A 20,415-nucleotide genomic window follows, 5' to 3' on the forward strand; every position below is an offset into this window, starting at 1 on the left:
CTCCGAGGGCTCCAACACCCTTTTTCAGAAGCCCTTTCAGTATGAAGCCTTTTCCGTTAAGAAAAAACGGCCCAAATTTTTAAGACACATCAAATGGGAACTAAGCACTTCTAAAAGTCCCATTAAGTTTATACAAGCAGCTGTAGGTGACTAAATGACAGCAGAAACCAGGCCCTAAATGATTTGCACCAGTTTTAAAGGAAAACTGGAAACAAAGCTAGAAAGAATTCAACTCCTTGCTCTACTCACAATACAAAATACAGTTCCAGCAGAAACTGGGAGGCCACTGGAACTCCCCCAGTCCCCCACTGTGCTACAGTGATCAAGAGAAAGTAAACAAACCTCATTTTCCCTGCAGATTTAATGCCCCAGCATGCTATTAAGAAACAGCCTGCTACTGAAAAGTGCAAATTTTTGAAACAGTCTAAAAGTCAAAGCTTTTACTACACACTGACAGAAACAAGACCATACTTACACTGGTTCCCCTAGCCAACTTAAAAAAGTGAATAATCCTACTTGAGGTCCCTTTCCCTCCCACACACCGAAGAATTATCATCCCCCAAAACTGCCTTAACATTGCTCCTAATGCTGACTTGCTGAGCGGGCTGTTTTTCAATGACGACTCAGGCTGAACGTACAAACATACAGCTACGAAGTGTGGGAATCACTTGTCTAAAAGTCTTGCACAAATACTTCCCTTGCCTATAATTGTTTTGGGAAGTGATGGGAACAGCATGCGTATGCTTGAATGGCCACAACTTCTATTGCACCTTAACAGTGTGGTGCAGCTACTATAGAGCCACTCGGGCTGGAGGGGACCTCACCAGGGCCACCCCAAGTCCCAGTGCCCGTGATCTCACCTGCTGGACCGTGTCAGTGATGCGCCCACCCCAGAGTCCCTCCTGTCCTGCATCCCAGCGGGCTCTTCCGTTTCATTCAGTGAATTCCCCGTACTGTCAAGGTCACTCGGTGTTGTTCGATCGTTATCTACATCAAGGTGGATCTGCTTTGGAGAGGAAGGACATGGGGAGATGGAGTCGAGTGCCGAGTCAGAGTCCCCTTCGTCCGAGAACTTCTCTGACCACTGGTTTACTATTCTCTGCATCCCTTTGACATGGTACAGGATGTCATCTAGTTCTGGGAATATGTCTTCATTTTCGAGGTCAGCCAGGTCGCTCGTACTAGAATACAGGATTGAGCCTGGCACATTGTCGTAAATACTCAGGCGACTGCTCACTGAGCTGGAGGAGTTGCGCCTTTTCCCCATGCCCAGCTCTTTGGAGCTGTCACCGCTGTTTTCCCTCCGGAGGGTGAGATGGCCATGTCCGTGGAAACTCCCTGTCCTCCAGTTCACAGAGGCGTTGCTTTCTGTCGGGGAGAAGTTGCCGTTGGAGAGTGCTTTGGGAAAAGTGCCGGGCTTATGATCTTCGGGGATAAAAAACACAGTGTCTTCTGCAAAGCTTCCCCGGTTCTTGAAGTTCTGCTCCATCACGTCGCTGAATGTTGACTGGTTGAAGGGGTCAAAGCCTTCCAGGTACATGCCCACCCTTTTATTGTACGCACTGAGGCTGCGTGTTCGTGTGACGGGACTGGGTGTGCTGACAGCACTGCTCGTCTCAGACTGACTACTGCTGCTGCTGGTCTGGGTGGAATTGGAGACGCTCCTCTTTCGTACCATGGGGAGGCTGATGTGATTGCCATTGAGGGCAGAAATCTCCACGCAGTTAAGTTGTTTCAGTTTATCTTCATCCATGCCCTCCTGCAGGATGGGCCCGCTAATAATAAGGCCAAGCTTTGAAGGAGCTTTGCTCTTGCCATGGTGAGAGCTCTTGATTTTCAGGCTCTCCATTCTCTTGAGCAGGCTCTTTGTTTTGGACTTGGCGTTCTTCTCACTGGCTTTCGTGTTGAAGCTGAAGCTATTCAGCTCCCTGGGTGAGGGCAGGCTGCTGAATGAATCGTCATTTGCTACGAAATTGCTCGATGAACAAACGCTCACGACCGAGTTTGTCCTGGTGGTGGATGCCTCGCTCTGCAGGGTTGGTTGGTGGCTGCTGGTGCTGCTGATACTCAGAATAGAAGCCACCTCCTGGCGTTCGCTGAGGTCTGTTAGCACACTCTCACGGCTTGCCGCATTAGTAAGGTGAGGAGCTTCCGGGGAGGGGGTATTCAAGTCTGGTTTTGGAGGGAACACATCAAACTCTTCAAGCCTCGACCACCTCTTGCTGTCCCTCTGAAAAGTCCATTTTCCACTTATTGCACAAGGTTCATCTTCATCTGAATCTTCGCTCTGCAAAGAAGAAGAACCCTGAACGTACTGCTTGCAAATTGCCCAAACAGCAAAGGCAGTTGCATTTAAATACAATGCCCACTAAACTGCTTTAAGCATGACCTTGTTCTCACTGAATTTAAAGTGAAAACAGTCTTTTACTTCAGGGAGAGGAGGATTAGGCCATAAAGCTCATCACAGGAAAAGATAACATGGGACAGGCAATATATTTTAACAGTTTTTAAACACAAAAGATATACGCTTCATAAAAAGAAACAAACAATACAATCTGCTTTAAATTGCTCTTTTCTAAAAACCTTAGTATCCATAGACTTTTAATTAATTGGTCACAGTGGATAGCCCTCAGATCAATGGAAATTCCTGGCATGCATAAAATTTTAAACTGGAGTCAGTCAGGGGTTGGGGTCCCTCTGGACTCTCTCCAAAGTTACAGTCTGTTAATAGTGGCTGTGTGTTTATACTCCTCTTTGCAATTACAAGAAGTTTCTCATACGTTCTGAATTGTAGCAGATTAATTCCTTACCCATTCGGGAAGTCTGAACGGTCTCCTCGCTGTGACTAATGAGATAGCAAAAGAAGCTCTTGCACTGCAAGAGTGTGATGCCTCTAGGCTCTTACCTGGTCCACTCTTCCTCCCACAGGCTAACAGCTAACATTTTAAGAATGTCCTGTGAAGTTTCTACTTCAGTCTCGCTTCGGGCACACTTTAACACTCATAGATAGTGAGCAGCAAGAGCTCACTGACAGTATAGCACGTAAGTAAATTGTAAATAACATCTCCACTGATGATGTTTGATGTATGAGTAATGCCTGAGGGCACAATTACATGTACATCACTTACGCTTACAATCTTTTCATCTAAATACTGAAAGGGAATGATCCTGGGACTGACATATTTGGTCTTCCAAATATCTGGAAAATTTCATGTTGGAAGAATAAAACCAATGAAGATATTTTAATACGACACCATGAAGCCACAAAATAACCTTTGGTGTTCAGAGTAGGAAACACTAATTGCCACCCAGCTCCATGAGTTTCACTTCATTTGTTTAGATTGCTTTAATTTAAAAACAAACACACATGCATGCCCCAAACTGTAACTATTTGTGTGCCAGGAACACAAACATTTATTCTCTGAAAAACAAGTAAATTATTCATATTTCAAGTATTTTATTTATGCATACTTTAGCTCCTGATCCTCTCCTAATTTTTTGGGTTGGTTTTTTTTATAGCACATTTCATCGGCTCAGGAAAATAAGTGAAACACCGTATTTACTTTTTATAACCAAATACACATGAGACACAGAGCAAGCGTCATTTTCTTTGTTTCCAAACTACTACAAACTACTTCTGTCCATGACTCAGATGAAAACCTAAGAGGACTGGCTTGCTTATTTAAAGTTTTCAGGAGGAAAAAAAGTCACCTGAAACTGCCAATGGATAATAATGATGGTTCAGAGGTGAATGTGGTTTGACTGGAAAAAAAGGAGCAGTAAAGTGATCTTAATTTGCAAAGAGGTCAATGCAAACATAAAGAAACATATGTTTCTGTCAGCACAATTTTTCCCTAGTGTTAAAAAGCTTTAAAGGCTAAGTATTGATTTTAATGAAGTCTACAACAAAAGGGAATAGGATCCAAGTCCATCTGCCAGAACATGGGTGGTGAATGAAAAGCAGGAAGGAGTGAAACAGAAGGTAACATCCAGACTCCGGAAGATCTGGGGTTTGGACCTGAAGTCAGGTCTGGTCTGACCTCTAACAGCAATACTGATCATTCCAGTGTTAACAAGGTTCAGGAACAAGGAGGAGAAATCTTCTGGTGGTCATAAACGGCAATCCAGCTGTCTACCCCTACTTTTAAGGAGTTCCTACATATGCTGCCTCAGAGTGTTATCTTCTGGAGCTTGGATGCTGTTTCCAACATACCACAAACAGATAGGGAAAGAGGGGATTAATTCCTGGTAAACAACCTCAGAGCATTTGTATGCATTCTTGTTAAGGGTAGGGCAGCATTGTATTGCCTTAGCTCAGTCATCTTTATCTGCAGTTGTCATATCCCAGGGGACAGTATCAACTACTGATCCCTCCTAGGACACACACATAGTTTTAAGACAGCTAATGAGTGGTACCTTACTAGCAAACCCCAGCAACTCAGCTTTCTGTCGGTACTACCTTACTGAAATTACAGTAGGTGCTCTCTTATTTCTCACCACGCTCCACAGGGATCCTGAAGATTCAGGAAACACTTTTAATTCCTGCTGAGCATCCTGGAAACATGCAAACTTTCTAAAAAGGTAGCTGATGTATTCTGTAAATATATTGCTTTAATTTTGAGCTATGTAATTAAAAAACAAGGAAACAATGTGCCCAATCCTGCAAAGGACTGGCTCTTTTCTTTGCAGGCCAAGCACAGGCTAACTGATCTGTCTACATCATAATAAAATAATACAGTTCTAACGTGATGGCAAAGAACCAAAACTGTGAAGATGACGCCAAAGATGATGTTCTAACATTCAGGTCAGCTCATCGTGGCTGGTCAGGATCTCCTCCCTCAAGCCTACTCTTTACAATCCTGCCTGAGTGCAGGTAACGCGCTACAACACAGACAACCTCACCGGCAGGCAGGGAAGCCCAGTGCCTTTCAGACTGGGAGCAGGATCCCGGGGAAGAGTTTGCTAGACAAATAACCTCTACCTGCGGCCAAGCCCTGCAGTTTTCACCCAGTGAGAACCCAAAATGAAACGTAAGCAGAGTTTTGACTGTGTGTCCTTGCCAGGTTCTACTCAGGTGTTATCCTAAGACTGCAGCTAAGCAATCTGCTAGATTTTTTTTTTTTTCAGTTTTATTAATGTACAATGCTGTAACAGAAGATGTTAAAGGAACTTACCCTTTTCCTGTGGGGACTAATTTCTAGCTTCATCACTGCACATTTGTTTAAAGTATTTAAGCGCCTGCAACGCAAAGGAAACCATATTAAGAGAACAATCCAGTGTTTGACACGAGCTATTCCAGTTCAAAAGCTTTTGTGACTGCTGTCCCCAAACTGCTTTGCATACAAATAGCCACAAGCAGGGTTTCAATTAGAGACCTAATTATACTTAACCATTAACCCATTCCATTTGGCTGTATGCTAACTTCAGAGGGAGGGATGGATGACTATTTGTCACAACTACTTGAATCAAAGTAGAGAAGTGAATGGAAACTTAGACTAAGTTGAGAAGTGCATTATATCCAATGAATTGTAATAATTACATTTGTTTAAATAGTAGACATCCAAAGCCTGAAACGATCAATCTCGACAGACTGAAAATAACAGAAAAGGCTTCTTATTTGACACTGTGTACATGTGCCTGTGTGAAAACAGCATGCTGCTTTAAAATTGTACTTTATAAGCTAAAACCTCCCAGAGGAAAACTTATTTCCCACTGATTAGGTGTCTGTTTTGTTTGTGAACACTGATTATTTTCAAGACAGTCCTGGGACAAGACAACTCACTATTTTAAAAAAAAACCCAAAACACAGACCTGATTTTTCCTTCCTAAACTGAAAGTTTCTTTTATACATAAAAATGTTGTTCTGAAGGACTAAAATTTAAACAAAAATAAATTGCTGCAGCAACAATAGTTAACCAGCCTCTTCGTGAAATGTGATAGCAGTCTGGATGCATATCTTGAAGTACCGTATGAATGTATGTAAGCATCCCTGTATTCCCTGATGAACTAATGATCTGGTAGGTATCCCTAAACAAAAAAAAAAAATTATCTTCCTTCTCCCCTCTCGCCCAGAAGCCCAGTGTGCAGCGCTGAGCACAAACAGCTTAAAGCAGAGCAAAATTTGACACCGTTAAACACACAGCTCCATGGCAGCTTAGGCACAGCTAAGTGCAGGCTGCTGTGGTCTCCTGCCCTTCTTCCAGCCCTTGCCCCCCCCCGAAACTGCTCCAGGGATACGGCTCAGCTAAAATCTGCACTGGTAAAGCATGGTTAGAGAAATGCTGGTGCTGTGGCAAGGCAAAGGGCAGGAACAGGCTGGGCGCAACGCAGAAGGCAGAAAAGCTGAAGCAGCAGCTTCATGGAAGCAATGGTTTGGTCCCTTGTGTTAATACTTCCACTCATGAGGCTGTACTGTGGGTTGGACAAGGAGACTAACGGAGCTGAAAACTAATCTTTCAATACTTTGTTGGGTTGAATTTCTCCCAGGTCAGTTCCCTGAGCTGTGTGAAGGGTAGTGTGTGCAGGGGGGAGGCAGAGGAGCAAAGCTGCCCCTTTCCTTCAGCTGGACCGCAGCCCACATTCAACAGGAGCAAAACTGAGCTTTAAAAACCCTAATTCATTCTGAAGGAAGTTGTATAATTTTCACATAATTCGTTTGAGCAAAGTGTAAAGAGCCCATATCAGCAGCTTTGAAAAACTAAAAAAAAAAAAAAAAGAAATGCTGACTTGTCCTGTTGCTTCAGATGAGTCTTTTCAGATTCATGAAACTTGTAACTTGAATCTAGAAAATGTGTGCACAGGAAGAATTACTAGTTTCCTCTCTTTCCCCTCGCCTTTTATGCACAGGATTGGTTGCAGATGGTATTTACACAGGGCTTGATCCTGAGGCCATCAAAGAAAGTGGAAAAGCTCCTACTGATGCTTTTGCTGCAGTCGTGAACTAAAAAAAAAAGTCAGTTTGATCTATAATTAGACCCAGCCACAACACAGCAGAAAAGAAGAGAAACAGGAAGAATTGCCATGGGTCAAATAGTAGGGCAGTGGCAGGTTAGGAAAGTTATCCAGATCTCTCTATTTTCATCTTTGCTCTGACTTTAAAAGGCAGAAGGCTCTGTCCTGCCGGCTGCAGCTGCTGGGTACGTGCACCAGTCCAGTGAATTTCAGAGGAATTGTATTTACAGTGTGGGTGAATGGTGAATGTCCCATCTTCGCGCTACACAACAAAACTGGTATTTTGGTTTTTAAGAGGCCACACAGCAGCAGAAAGCCACCTCCCTCTCTCTGCTATAAAAACATTCTGCTCTCAAACTCCTGGACCTCAAGACCAGGGAATATTGAACTGGTTTCAGTTCTATATTGTGTAATAATTTACAAATTTCACAGTGTTGCAACCTTTGACTTATGCAGAGAGAAGTTATCACCGAATCCCTGTATCAAGCTTTATCTAGCTCCAGCCTGTCTGACCTCTAATAAAGACAATCTCTGATTTCACAAAGATTACATCCCCAGACTTTTCTCCTACTCAAATTAAAACCCTGAAATAGGTGGAAAAGGGTAGAGCAAAGACCTCTGTTTCCACAGAGGGTGTTTAAGAAAAAAAAAATCTCCCGGCGCACACCTCACAAGAATGAGTATGAAGGCAAGATAAGGTAACCCCCAATGAGCGAAGTTAAATACAATAGCAGCGAGGCAAATAAAGGCTCTGTTACACATTTGACATGATTTCATCACAAAACCAGTTTCCCTTTTAAAACTTAAATGCTCTGCAGCGATTGCCTCAGGTCTGCAACTTTCATTATATACATCACACATCCTGCTTTAACTTCTGCTCAAGTTCAGCAGTGTCCAGTTCCTTGAGCTACAGGACACTGAAAACACAGTACAATATGCAAAACTGCCTTCCGAACACATTATTGAGTCTGCACAGCTAAGCTTACAAAGTTTAGGCTTTGCCAGCATGAGAGTTACCTATACAACTGTCATTAACCTTCACATATGCTTTGCAATACTTTTTAAGCACATAAGCACGCATTCATTTTCTACAGATGTTCTCACCAAATCGATGCTTGTTAATGAACCGCAATTTTATCTTCTGGCTCTGGACCTTCTCCTTCAGTAATTCCATTCCCAAGTATAAATTCAACTTATCATTTCCCTACTGACAGTCAGCAGGTCTTCCTCATTCTTTAGCTTCATCTTATTCTGCCCAAACCTGTCTCAGCGACACCTTTGCGAGGACAAGATGGGAGATGGAGGGATGGGGCAGGATTGCTGCAGACAGCAGTTACAGCCGCTTTCACCAACTGGCTATCTCAGTCTCACTTTCTACAATGCCTCCCACCCCAGCCACTTTCTGGATGACTGTCTGGATGACAAGGTAATATTCTTTCCCATCATTTAGATAAATGCCTTTGAGTCAGCCCTCTCTCTATACATCTTCACATCCAGATGGTATCTTACTCCTGTGGAGTGTTGTATCTCCAAGAAATCACTTTTCCTCGCCCTCCATGTACTCCTACCCAGGCTCTCACCCTCCTCCACCCCAGCTCTGCAAACCCCTTCTTCCTGAGGGTGACCAGTGCAACAGGACCTGTCTCTCAGTCCCAGCCCCTGTGTTGAGACTGGCCCGTTTCAGCCCTGAGCGGCAATTACACTGGAAGCCTGAACCTGCCGCACTGGAGCTTCTCTCAGAAATGAGCAAACGATGCATTTTTCCTAGTCTTCTCCACAGAAATGGCCGAACTAGTTTAGCCTGAACTTCTGTTAAGAAAGGCAGCCTGAACAAGACAGTCACTATCAAAAATGGCAGTGTGAACAGCTAACTTCAGCTGATTTATAAATTAAAATATGGGCTTATAATGTGAAGTTTGGGGCCCTCACTACAAGAAGGATGTCGAGGTGCTGGAACGTGTCCAGAGAAGGGCAACGAAGCTGGTGAAGGGTCTGGAGAACAAGTCTTCTGAGGAGCGGCTGAGGGAACTGGGGTTGTTTAGCCTGGAGAAAAGGAGGCTCAGGGAAGACCTCATCTCTTTCTACAATTACCTGAAAGGAGGTTGTAGCGAGGTGGGTGTCGGTCTCTTCTCCCAAGTAACTAGTGATAGGATGAGAGGCAATGGCCTCAAGTTGTGCCAGGGGAGGTTTAGATTGGATGTGAGGAAAAATTTCTTTACTGAAAGAGTGGTGAAACATTGGAACAGGCTGCCCAGGGAAGTGGTGGAGTCCCCATCCCTGGAAGTATTTAAAAGACGTGTAGATGAGGCGCTTAGGGACATGGTTTAGTGGGCATGGTGGTGTTGGGTTGATGGTTGGACTCAATGATCTTAGAGGTCTTTTCCAACCTCAGTGATTCTATGATTCTATGATTCTACAAGTCTTTGTTAATCTAGATACCAGTCAGTTCTATATTGGCTATAACCTCAGGTAATTCATTCTGCTGTCATTAACAGGAGATAATTCTCACCCCGTGCACCCAAGAAAAGTGGTAGCAATGCAGAATATTAGATTTACACATTTTAAATGACAATTTTCAATCTGAGTAACTGTATGATCTAGCTTTAAAGTTTAAAATATTTTCTTGATGGATTTAAATTCTTAATTCCTTCTTATAGGGCAAATTCCAACTCCATTATACCTGTAACTAATTGATGATACAAGGGCTTTCTTGTCTCACTGCAGTGGACAGCCTCTATGCTGGCTCCTGGGGTTCATCTGCATGTTCTAACCTGCAAAGGAGGGCAGCTCTCTACAAACCAAATGATATGAGAAGTGAATGCTGCTCATGCGAATCCATTACAATCAATTTCTTGGATGAGAAGTCCTGATGGTAAAAGATTTAAGAAACCTCTTGCGTATATAGCATGGCAGTTTTCTAGCTATGCATAAGGAGATTAAATAAGATTTCCATCATGGCTTGCTATGTATTTTGTACTTAGCAACAACCTTTAGGATAAGCATGTTTCAGTACTCAGTTTCATCAGCGCATGATGCAGCCAGTTATCCTCTGGAGACAAATTCCCAGTCATTAATCTACATAAAGTCTTATGAAACCAAGGCCAGCAGTGCTTGGCGCAGTCACTACATGAAGCATCCTAGCAAATTAGAGTCATTGCTGTTCCATTTTTAACCCTACATTTCATGACAAGATCACTAAATGACATTTCTTAACCATCTATTGTCTACTGTTACTAAGTGCCATATGCTATCTCTGTAATTCAAGTCTCAACCCACTTTTCACTTAAAATTTTTCAAGAAAATCCTTAATGGGGTGGCTATTGATATCTTTTCCGTTTAGAAAAGAATTTGGTAAAACGTTTATGAATAAGCTGGTTTTAAAGTTACATTAGTTTTCCTGCTTCCATTAATAAGATTATTAAATGATAATTTACAATACTGTTCAGATGTAAACTATCATTTAAAATGCTTCAAACTTAAAAAAATCCCCGTCACTGTGATTTCGACAGTCTTTTTTAAAATTATTTCTTCACATGCAGTAATTAGAACAAGGTAATTAGAACTGCTGGCAGAACACTGGTTCTTATACACAAAAGCAGATTCCCAGTGTTACCATCTACTGCATACAGTGTTCATTTCGCTCTGTCCTGAAAATGCAAATAATTCCAAAACTGTTCTGATTTTCAGTCAAGAAACAGTGATAGACTTATGGCTGTGAAGTCGCTCTAAGTCTTGTACTGAGTAAAACCCTTTACTGTTTACACACTGACCATGGCATGAGTCAAAATAAACCCAGGCTTCAGGCAGAAATGCAGCATTCCAAGCGATGTGCCTTCTCTATGTTTTTTAATGAGCTTTACAAAACTAAACAAGGAGATGTGGCAAAAAAAAATCTAAAGGTGGAAATGTTGTGATAATGCACTGCTTTTGTCTAACACAAATGGTAAAGGGCCAAATTCAGACATCCGAGATGATTAACTGAATTACTTCAGTGTTATTCTGAGGTGGGATCTGAACGCTTCTGGAGAAATATTAGCTTCCGTTTTAAAGTTATCTAAAAGGTAAGTCTGATATATAGGCCACAGGCTTCAGAATGATATAGTTCAACCTTTAAAATCTTTGTCTCAAACTACAGTAAGACCCGTGGATTCTTGGGCATATTACACAGAAACCAATTTGAAGAGGAAAGCGAAGAGGTTATCTTACAATTAGCAGACTTATGAAAAACTTCCTAGTTTCACAAAATATCTATATACCCACATCATTTTGGTTTGCTTACTTTTATTAGAAGGCTTAGAATATAAGCTTCCATTCTTATGATACAGATCTTTTTACTGTCCTCTACGTTCAGAAAAAGTGCTAACTGCTTTTATCGATCACACTAGCAGCAAATCTTAAAGAGATATGGAGGGCATATTCTTACTTGCACCAGTGAGAAACAATCTACTACCTTTTTTCCCCATATAAATAAATAATCCCAGGTTAAAAAGTATCCTCGCAGGCAAGCACTAGGTCCAAAATATGCTGGCTTGACTGTATTTTGTTTTCCTGGCAAGAGAAGACCATGCTTCTGGGAACCAGCATTTATTCACATTGCTGTACTTTCTGTTCAACGACTTCACAAGTTCCAGAGCACACAAATAAGCACACCGATGCATCACATTTTAATATCGATGGAATAGGTGCCCTACACTTGAGTAGGGCACATCTTGAGTGTGAATTTAACATTAATGAGATTTTTCCCCTCCCAATGACTGGACAACAGATCTGTTTTCTTAGTTTGAAAATCTTGTAAATATTTCTGAAGAACTTTAAATTCCAGTCTCTCTCTTTCCCTTCCAAGTATGGCAGTCATGGCATGAGAACACTATAAACTTAAAGCCTTTCTTAAAAGGGTTTTGTAATTCATTAGAATTACTGACATTTAGAGTTGCAGACATCATGCATGTAGTATCCAAAAGCATTCATTTTGCAGACAATTTGGAAAGCTGCCATAATGGAGGACAGAGGCAGAGAACTGCACTCATTTCTAGGTAATAGGAGATATGAAAAGTTAAGGCATTTTTTTCCACATTTAAGATTGTGGACTCACACTAGAGGAGGTAACTGATGGATGGGTTAAGTGTCAGATGGGGCCATTGCAACTGCTCTTATGATAAAATTGGTAATGCTGAGGCTGTAGTTCTGTAAAAACATGCTGCCACAGACAGGCAAGTCTTGCTCCCTATTTTTCTCTACCCACCCCTTCTCCTGCCCCTGCGGCTGGCTGTGGGGTCCTGCCCCATCCTTTGCACCTATTCCGAAGTTCATTACGCCTTTCCATGGGCTGATTTAATTTACTAACCTAGCAAAGAACTATTCAGACTCTTTTTGCAGTGAGTGAGTTGAACTGGTTTGTGGAAGGAACCCATAAACAACAAAGATACGTAATGGGAGCACGTGGCTGAGGGCAGGCCAGCCCTTGCAGTGGTGGTAAACTCTTAGATTCGCTCACATTATCCCTTACAGCCATACCTACATTCACTTCTGTGATCATGGCACACACAGGGTGATACGCTGAGGTCAGCGTGAGGGTTTGTACACGCAGCTTTTTGTTTTGTTTGTATACGTAGCTGCTCACCAACTTCAGAAAGGAGAGTAATGGAGTGCAGCAGCATGGCTTTGCTAATACTGCTCCCAGAAAATAATCCCATGTGGGAACTGATGCTACAGTTGTATATGCAGATGGCTGCAGCCAGCACAGTTCTGCTTCCACGTGCCTTACTAATCTGGGAATTAGTAATGAAAGCAAATTAAGAATAATAATAAAAAATATGCCTGTCACAAAGACTCCTGCCATTTTCCTCCCAAATTTGTTTTAAATAAGATCCCCAAACATTACTTAGCCCAATATATTATTCCAATGAAAACCACATACTGATAGTGGATAATAAAAAGGTCTCAAGCAAATGGTTATTTAATAGTACATAATTCAGTTGAGGTTATGCTTTTCCCAGGTTATACTTTCTATTACACAGGAAGAGTTTTGCTCCAAAATGCAGTGTGATTTTTTTTCACCTACCTGCATAAGGCCTCAATAGCGTCTCTGTCCAGAAAGTCATGCTCTCGCTTGACTAGAGCGATGTCAATTGGAAAAAGGAGATCTGTAGGAACAGAGGCAGATGGAATCAAAATGACCCTTATTCCCAGTAGTGAGTTTTTTCAGAACAACCAGCTGCCTCCAGTTGAGCTCACCAAGATGCCAGTGATTGGCACTTCTCAGGTAAACACATGTTACCATCTCAAATGCTTCCTTTTCATGTACAAGCTTGTGACATGCAGCTTTGATAACTGAAAGTTCATATGCATAATGGGGGAAAAAATGAGCAAAGCAGAGATGAAACAATGGGAGAGGGAAAGAGGCAAACGCGAGCCCCCTATCCAACATCAAAAGCGTAAACTGATTCAGGCTAGCTTTATTTAAAATAAATATACAATCTCCATCAAAGTACTAACATCTCACATTAAAGAAAAAAGGTCAGTAAACCCCAAATCTCTGGAAAAGAATGAAAAACAGAATCTCCTTGGCTGTTAATCAAGCTATTTAAAAGTTTGACACTGTTACAACATTAATGAGATATGGACTGAAATGAAAGCAAGCCAAGCTGCGTGGAGCCCATACCGCCCCCTTTCCTTAAGAGATTATTTAGGTAAACAACTGGGAGAGTGAGGGGGAGGAAACAATGTTGGCAGGGAGCTGAAAATTTACTACAGCTCTGAAGCAGCAACCACATATATATTATTTACTGTCCTCCACAGATTCCTGACTGTCATACAGGTCCTGATCTGGCATTCCTTCCAGAGACAAAACTCCCACCAAAGCCACTGGGTGTTCAGGGCACAGAGCGATACAAGAACACGCTCCCGAATATACTGTTGCACTTGCATACAACTTTCCTGGTCCAAGTGATTGTCTATAAAATATTTTAATCTCCAGAGACTAGGAAAGAGTGAGCTGAAATGATGAAAAGAATAGAATTGGTGATAATTTGTGAAAAGGTAATTAATATTCTGGCTTTTTTTAATACCAATACATAATCTCTCAAATGATCTACTTGTCCTGATTTTGCCTCAGGAATAAACAAATTATGACATATTCTGTGAAATGCAAGAAATTCTAGCTTTTCTACAGAAAACTGCAGTTTTAGCAAAACAAGTGACAAAGGCTCATTGATTAATCTCCATTTTAAATGCGTACTGCATGGGACCACTCCATATAGGTGACTTCTCAGAACTTTTGTACTATACCCAATTGTTCCATAGGTCTCCCCTTCACTATTTTAAGTCCAAGGTGCAAGTAAAGGGGGTGAGCACATTCAACTGGTATTTTTCACCAGTGCTGGTATAAGTTTCTCTTCTGAGAAAGTTAGTACCTTACAGTGCCCACAAGAAAAGATATGGGAGCACTTAAGTGAGAGAGGTGACTTGGAAGAAGTTGGTAGTCTCCACAAGTCCATTTTTTTAATGCTTAATTTATGCCGCTGATGTTTTTGTTGTTGCTGCTGCTGCCAGGGGGGCTTGCAAAGGACAATGGCATACTGTTTTCGTATAAGGACAGCTGTCTTTTCAATGGGTATGGCTGGCCTTGCTCTCACCTCTTGCTCTCACCTCTGTGGTCCTTTTGATGTTAGGCAGGACATGGTCCTATGTTAGAAACTTTATGTAAGTTTGGAGTCTCTAGGTAGGGCAATGGTAACCACAGGTAGGACATGTTTTCTGAATGCAAGTAATTTGTTAGGGGATTTATAGCTCAGCATAACATGAAACCCACAAGCCCACATATTCAGCTGAGAGTCTTGTCCCCACTTTTAACAAAGACTGGAAGTACAGTCCCAGCTCTGCGTCCCAAGAAAATCTTGGCATCTCCATTAGCACAAAAAAAAAAGGAAGAGAAATAATAAAAGGAAATTTAATTTCTGAACAGGCGAAGAAAAGTTTTGCCAAGTACTGCTTTTGAAAGTGCTATTATCATCTCATATTGCCAATGCAGCTGCAAATCAAAGCTCAACGAGATCACTTTTCAAGAAGGCTAGCTCAGCATTTGCTGTCATTTCCAACAGTTATTCACTGTAAATAATGGACTTTCTATGCTCATTCTTACAAGCAGCAGCTGGAGTTTCTTTTATAAAAAAGAAGAGGCAGATAAGAGTGTGTAATAATTTCACTACAATGCAAGTAATTTTAAGTGGTGTGTGGGGGAAATTCTGAACAATAATATACATATCTAAAAAAGATGTCGCACTTTAAAACAAACTTCTGTACGTTACTTTGCGTCAGAGTGTAAGAACTGTATGCCAAAACTGCAAGTTCCTAGTAGGTTAGAGAGGCAATGAAGACAACAGTTTTAATTGAGCAAAACCTTTGTAAAAGCAGACACGCAAAGTGAATCCATCCCACAGAAGGAAAAGTGAGTGCAGGAAGCAGTAGTCTCTTTGAGGAGCTGCTGCACATCTGCGCAACAGCAGCTTGTATGTTCTTTTTTCCCTTCATAGTGAGCCTGTGTCTAACACCAACCCAAACTGTTCTGAAAAAACACACAGGACTTGGGAATCATGAGGCGTACAGATGCATCCACGCATACGCAGAATCTCCTACCTCTGCTCCATTAGGAGATCCGGCCGGTGGAGCTGGAGCTTCTGTGTTTCTCTAAGACTGGGCTTGTAGCAGGGGATGACTACGTTCATGAAAATACAGTTCATTTGTGTTTTAACTACAGGGAATGTACCATGGTGCTAACATAACATTTGTGCTATGAGGACATTTGGGAGATTCAGACTAAAACAGAAACTTGGAACAAATTTAAAACTCCAAGAGTGCTTCAGAGTCTCACTGGGTTTGGTACATCTATGCGTGTGGTGGGTAGCAGACAGCAGCCCAGTCCCTAAAAGTCATCTTATGTACTGGCACTTCAGTTGTGCCCCTGAACCTCATTTATTGGTGAATATTACATCTTACTGTCCAAAAATTGCCAGGGGATGATCGACTCGAAAGCTCAGGTGCCTACCTTCATAAAGCTGGGCATACTGCGGGAACCCGGCAGCCCGCAGCCAGTCACAAGCTTCTTTGGCCTCGATTTCTGGAAGAGGACAGAAACAAGACACCCTCCGGTTAGTGATCTGCAAAGCAAAAACTTCCTCTCTACCACTTCTACTATTCCCATTACAAAATAAGCACGAAGGTATTCAGGAACTTTGAACTGAGACACAGGTTTGCTTATCCCAGTTTGCTTTTCTTCTCATGATCAAACATATCTTAGATTCTGGAAAGTCACTAGCATTCACCCGTGATTTATCAACAGCTCATCATTTTAACAGTTAGAGAAACAGGCACAGATGAAAGCTGCAGGAGTTATGGATTATTCCGTACAGGTTTTGTTAACACTAGAGAAACCAGCACGGCAATCAACGTGAGCAGCATTTGTTCAACAAATCTTATGATCCCGTTGGCACAACTATTTTGTCTTGACAGAAATTCCTAGCAGAGCTCGTAATACTGCGCACTTTAACATCCTGTAGATAGTACTGACAGACCCAATCCCAAGAACAACCGACACACTGTATTGCAGCTCACTCCAGCGCGTGTTTACTACCCAACAAGAACCTAGTTTTACTGGAGGTCTTCAAGGCATTTATGAGGTACTTGGTATATTACAGGAAATTCAGCTAACTTTCACTCACACTGCCCAAAACAGCATGCCGCAAAATGAAATTATTCACATACATTTACATGACACCAAAAGAAAGGAAACATTCTGAACTTGGGTTACATTAGTCTGTGAATAAATTATCCATAAATTCGTTACCTAATACAAGCAGAAATAAAGAGTATGTTACCTTATTAGCTCAATCTAGGAAAATATAAAAGGTATTCAGGGTATTCTCCAAGTGTTCAGGAAACGGATTGGGTTAATTTTGTTCTTCTAAAAATTCAAGAAAGTGCTACTGGGAATTTAGCTCCCTGCTTAGAACTGATCAAACAGTGAGCAATCAGAAACTCTTAAAGTTCATCTGGCTTTGATTATATTCACTGTTCTTGATGGACCAGAAAAGAAAAGCTTCATTATGTACAACTCAGTAGACAATTTTGCCACCTACTCAGAGAGGATACTGTAGGTACCTGCTGCAAAAACCATGTGCAAAGGGTTTTGCTCGGAATTGCTCAGAATACAAGTTACTGCATATAGGGCAGTGAAGAGCCAAACACAACATAAGTAAAATATCTCAAGATTTTGGCACATTATGAAATATTCCCAGTGATATATAGGTACACAATTAAAATCAGATGAAACAGCAGGCACCTTTTAGCGTCTCCAAAAGGACGGCAATCCCCCCCTGATTTTCCAAATTGCTACAACGGGGTTAAAATATTTGTGCTTTGCCAGACTACTTTGCTAAGATACATACCCAAACCAAGGGGTTAAGGTGAGCCAAAGCACAACATTCCACATAAATAAACAGCTAAAAATCCACTCTCGCTGAAGTCAGGACAAGCAGGCATTTGTGTAACTTGTGTTTGCTTCACCTTTGGGTTATGGGACCACATGAGAACAAGCACGTACAGACATATTGACTTAGCTACTCATTAAGAAAAAGCATTCTTCAATTCCAGTTGCAAGTGATTGTAAAGTTTTGCTTAAAGTAGTATTTTAATTTCAGTATTCTAAGGAAATACATGGGAAAGTTAATAAAGAAGGGAAAAAAAAGAATCTAAAATATATTTAAAACTTGTACTGCTAAAGTAAGAACAAACAACAGGATATTACTCTCCCAGAAGCAATGAAAATACTAAAGTAAAAAAATCTGCAATTAATTTTTAAGAGTACTTAAAATAAAATGCACTTATAGGTCACATCCTGCAGAAGTGTCTGGATTGAATGAGAATTTACTTGATTTAAAACTGAAAAAAAAAATGATCCCTGATAACCCATATTTACCTAAAAATGCAGGTAGATGCTTGCAGTGCAATTGAAAAAAGTGTCAGATTCCTTACTACTACAGTGGCTCTTAAATGCATTTAAATATTTGTTCACAGGTCCTTTACTGAGCACCCCAGGTGTATGACCTGTAAAATATTTCTAGAGCTAGAAAATTATGAATATGCATTTATCAGACTTTTTTTAAGGTTCTCTATAGAAGCTTTGTCTATCTTTTCTGCAAATATATAAGCTTGTTACGTGGAAGTCATATTTTATGGGCACCCAGGTGTCAGGTGCCTTTGGGATTTTCAGAGCATATTTGCTTTCAAAATACCTTTGAGAATCCCCCAAGAAGTCTACCTAGGCAATGAAACACCTCAGTTATTCCTGGTTGGCCACAAGAATTGCAGAGCATAATAAAACACCAGTGCACCTGTTCATCGACTAGGCTAGGTAAATGCCTAGGGCTGGGTACAGGACAGCACCAAGGGTTTAAAAGCAGTTGCCCCATTTCCATCTCAAACATTTTGGGAAAGCCAGGGCTCTAGCCTCTGGCTCCTGTTGCAAATCATTGGAAGGGTGAAGGTTTTTGGAGAGCTGACTTGAAGAAGGGGCCAGGGAGTCCCCTGTGGCCAGGGCTCTCTCCGTGTCACCCCCATCCACACAAAGCGTGTGTCAGAGAGGGACTACCCAGGATTGCTCCTAGACTGGACCGATGCGCTGTGACCAGATGAACAGAAAGGTAATTTCCAGCCCAGCTTCCCCATCTCAATCCTGCTGGTTCCTGAGGAGCCAGGGTATGAACTGTGTATGTATGTGAAATTCAGGCAGATCAAAATATAGCCGGAGGGAAAATCCAGCCCAGGGTGTGCTGAATAGGCTGCACAGAAAGCTGAGTACACAGAACAAGCTTCCTCACGTAAGAGATACAAACTTAAACAGCTGGAATCTTGTATAGGTAAGAAGTTCACTACCACAACTTAACTGGAATCTGCCTTTGAGAGGAAAATACGTTAGTTAAACCTGAGGTTCTGGCCAAATCATTTAAACTATGCTAGAGGAAAAAGGTCATTCCCATACTTTCCAAATACCAGCTTTTCTTCCAGCTCAGCAGCCTCACCCCTGGGACTCTTGGTTTGCCAGCTGCCACGGTTTCATATCCAGGTGGACATGGGAATATGTGCAAGTCCTTGTCATCTGGATCAATGGCAACCGGGATAATGAGGGACAAAAGAGAGAAGAACAGAGCTTCCAAAATCAGATTTTTTCTCTACTTCTGAAAAGTTTTAGAAGGGACAGGGCACCGAGAAGCCTTCGTTCAGTCTCCCAGGGGACCTAGGTTACAGATCATTACCTGAGTTATGAACTCACTGCCGAGCACAGCATCTGCTTGGTTGGGGCCAGCCGAGAGCCACAGGGCGGAGAGGGAGCTTGCAAAGGAACCCTACGCTGCTTTTCAACCCATTTTAGGGAAGCCCTACTTCAGCCCCAATCATCCTGCCATGATATGCAAAGCAACTTCCCACTGTGAGCATCTTTCCGATGAAGACCTGGCAGCTGAACTGATACAAGTTGCTACAGGCAAGGGACTGGTCCCACTCCCTCCTCCCCGCTCCATCCCTGCGGTGCCACTTCCTTTCTGAATCAAACATCCTTGCCAGTTAAAACCTTTACAATTAACTACAATTCAGTACACATTCCAGGCAAGAAATGTATGTGCAGCTTTTCAGATATGCGTCCTGTGCCCTTCCCCAGCAGCAGGAGGTTCTTGCACGAAAGAACCGCTGGCAAGAAAGAAATTACGCTATTATTTCTAAATGTCCTGATACACAAGAAAATCTCTTAGAAAGTAAAACAAAACAAAACAAAAACCCCAAAACAAAAAAGCCCAAAAAGGGAGTACAATGAAGTCTTTATTCTCGGTGTCGTGTAAGCAAACAGCAGGCAAATGTGTTAAAAAGGAAACAGGAAATTTTTATTGGAAACAGCTTTATTTGTTAGTCTGTTTCACAAAGCAGGCCTCCATGCTCAAATCAAGGGTAAGAGTTCCTTTTGTGTATGGTTGGAAACCATTAGTCCTTATTTATCCACTTCCTGGGGGGTTAGGAGGACCCAATTCTTCCCCAAACTGGTAAGTGGCAATGGAAACTTCTAACTTCCTCTTTGTTTAAATTTGGTTAATCTTGGTTCCTGGCCCTGCAAGCTTGCAAGTTTAAAACTTCATAGCAGAAATATCTCAATTCACACCTTGTTTGATACTGCAATTGCAGAAATGAGAACTCCAAGATGTCTATAGTCTTTTGTTGGATACCTTCCTTCCTATAGAAAATAAAAACCACACAGTGTGATGCTGCAATAATGTCCTTTCAGAAAAAAAAATAATCACAGCAGTCTAGCGAGGAGCAGCAAGATCATTTGCTTTCATTCTTCCTCTCTTTTCGCTTCCATGAAATCACATGCAACTTACGCACCGGCTCTTTTAGGGTCTTCAGGACAAGGTGCAAAGCAGA

The 20,415-nt window shown here is 41.8% G+C and overlaps 1 protein-coding gene across 5 annotated transcripts in view; it reads right to left on the minus strand.

Moving 5' to 3' along the window:
• Positions 1–20,415, minus strand: part of DLC1 (DLC1 Rho GTPase activating protein) — a 247,831-nt gene that overhangs the window by 10,954 nt on the left and 216,462 nt on the right. For all 5 annotated transcript variants that reach the window (XM_076336305.1, XM_076336307.1, XM_076336309.1 and 2 more), the window contains 4 exons: positions 15,995–16,066; positions 13,013–13,094; positions 5,175–5,238; positions 861–2,287 (listed from right to left, as the gene is read on the minus strand). In XM_076336305.1, coding sequence (XP_076192420.1) covers positions 861–2,287; positions 5,175–5,238; positions 13,013–13,094; positions 15,995–16,066 — 1,645 coding nt within the window. The remainder of the gene's footprint in view (positions 1–860; positions 2,288–5,174; positions 5,239–13,012; positions 13,095–15,994; positions 16,067–20,415) is intronic.

This window comes from Aptenodytes patagonicus, chromosome 4, assembly GCF_965638725.1.
Source record: "Aptenodytes patagonicus chromosome 4, bAptPat1.pri.cur, whole genome shotgun sequence".
Lineage (NCBI taxonomy): Eukaryota > Metazoa > Chordata > Aves > Sphenisciformes > Spheniscidae > Aptenodytes > Aptenodytes patagonicus.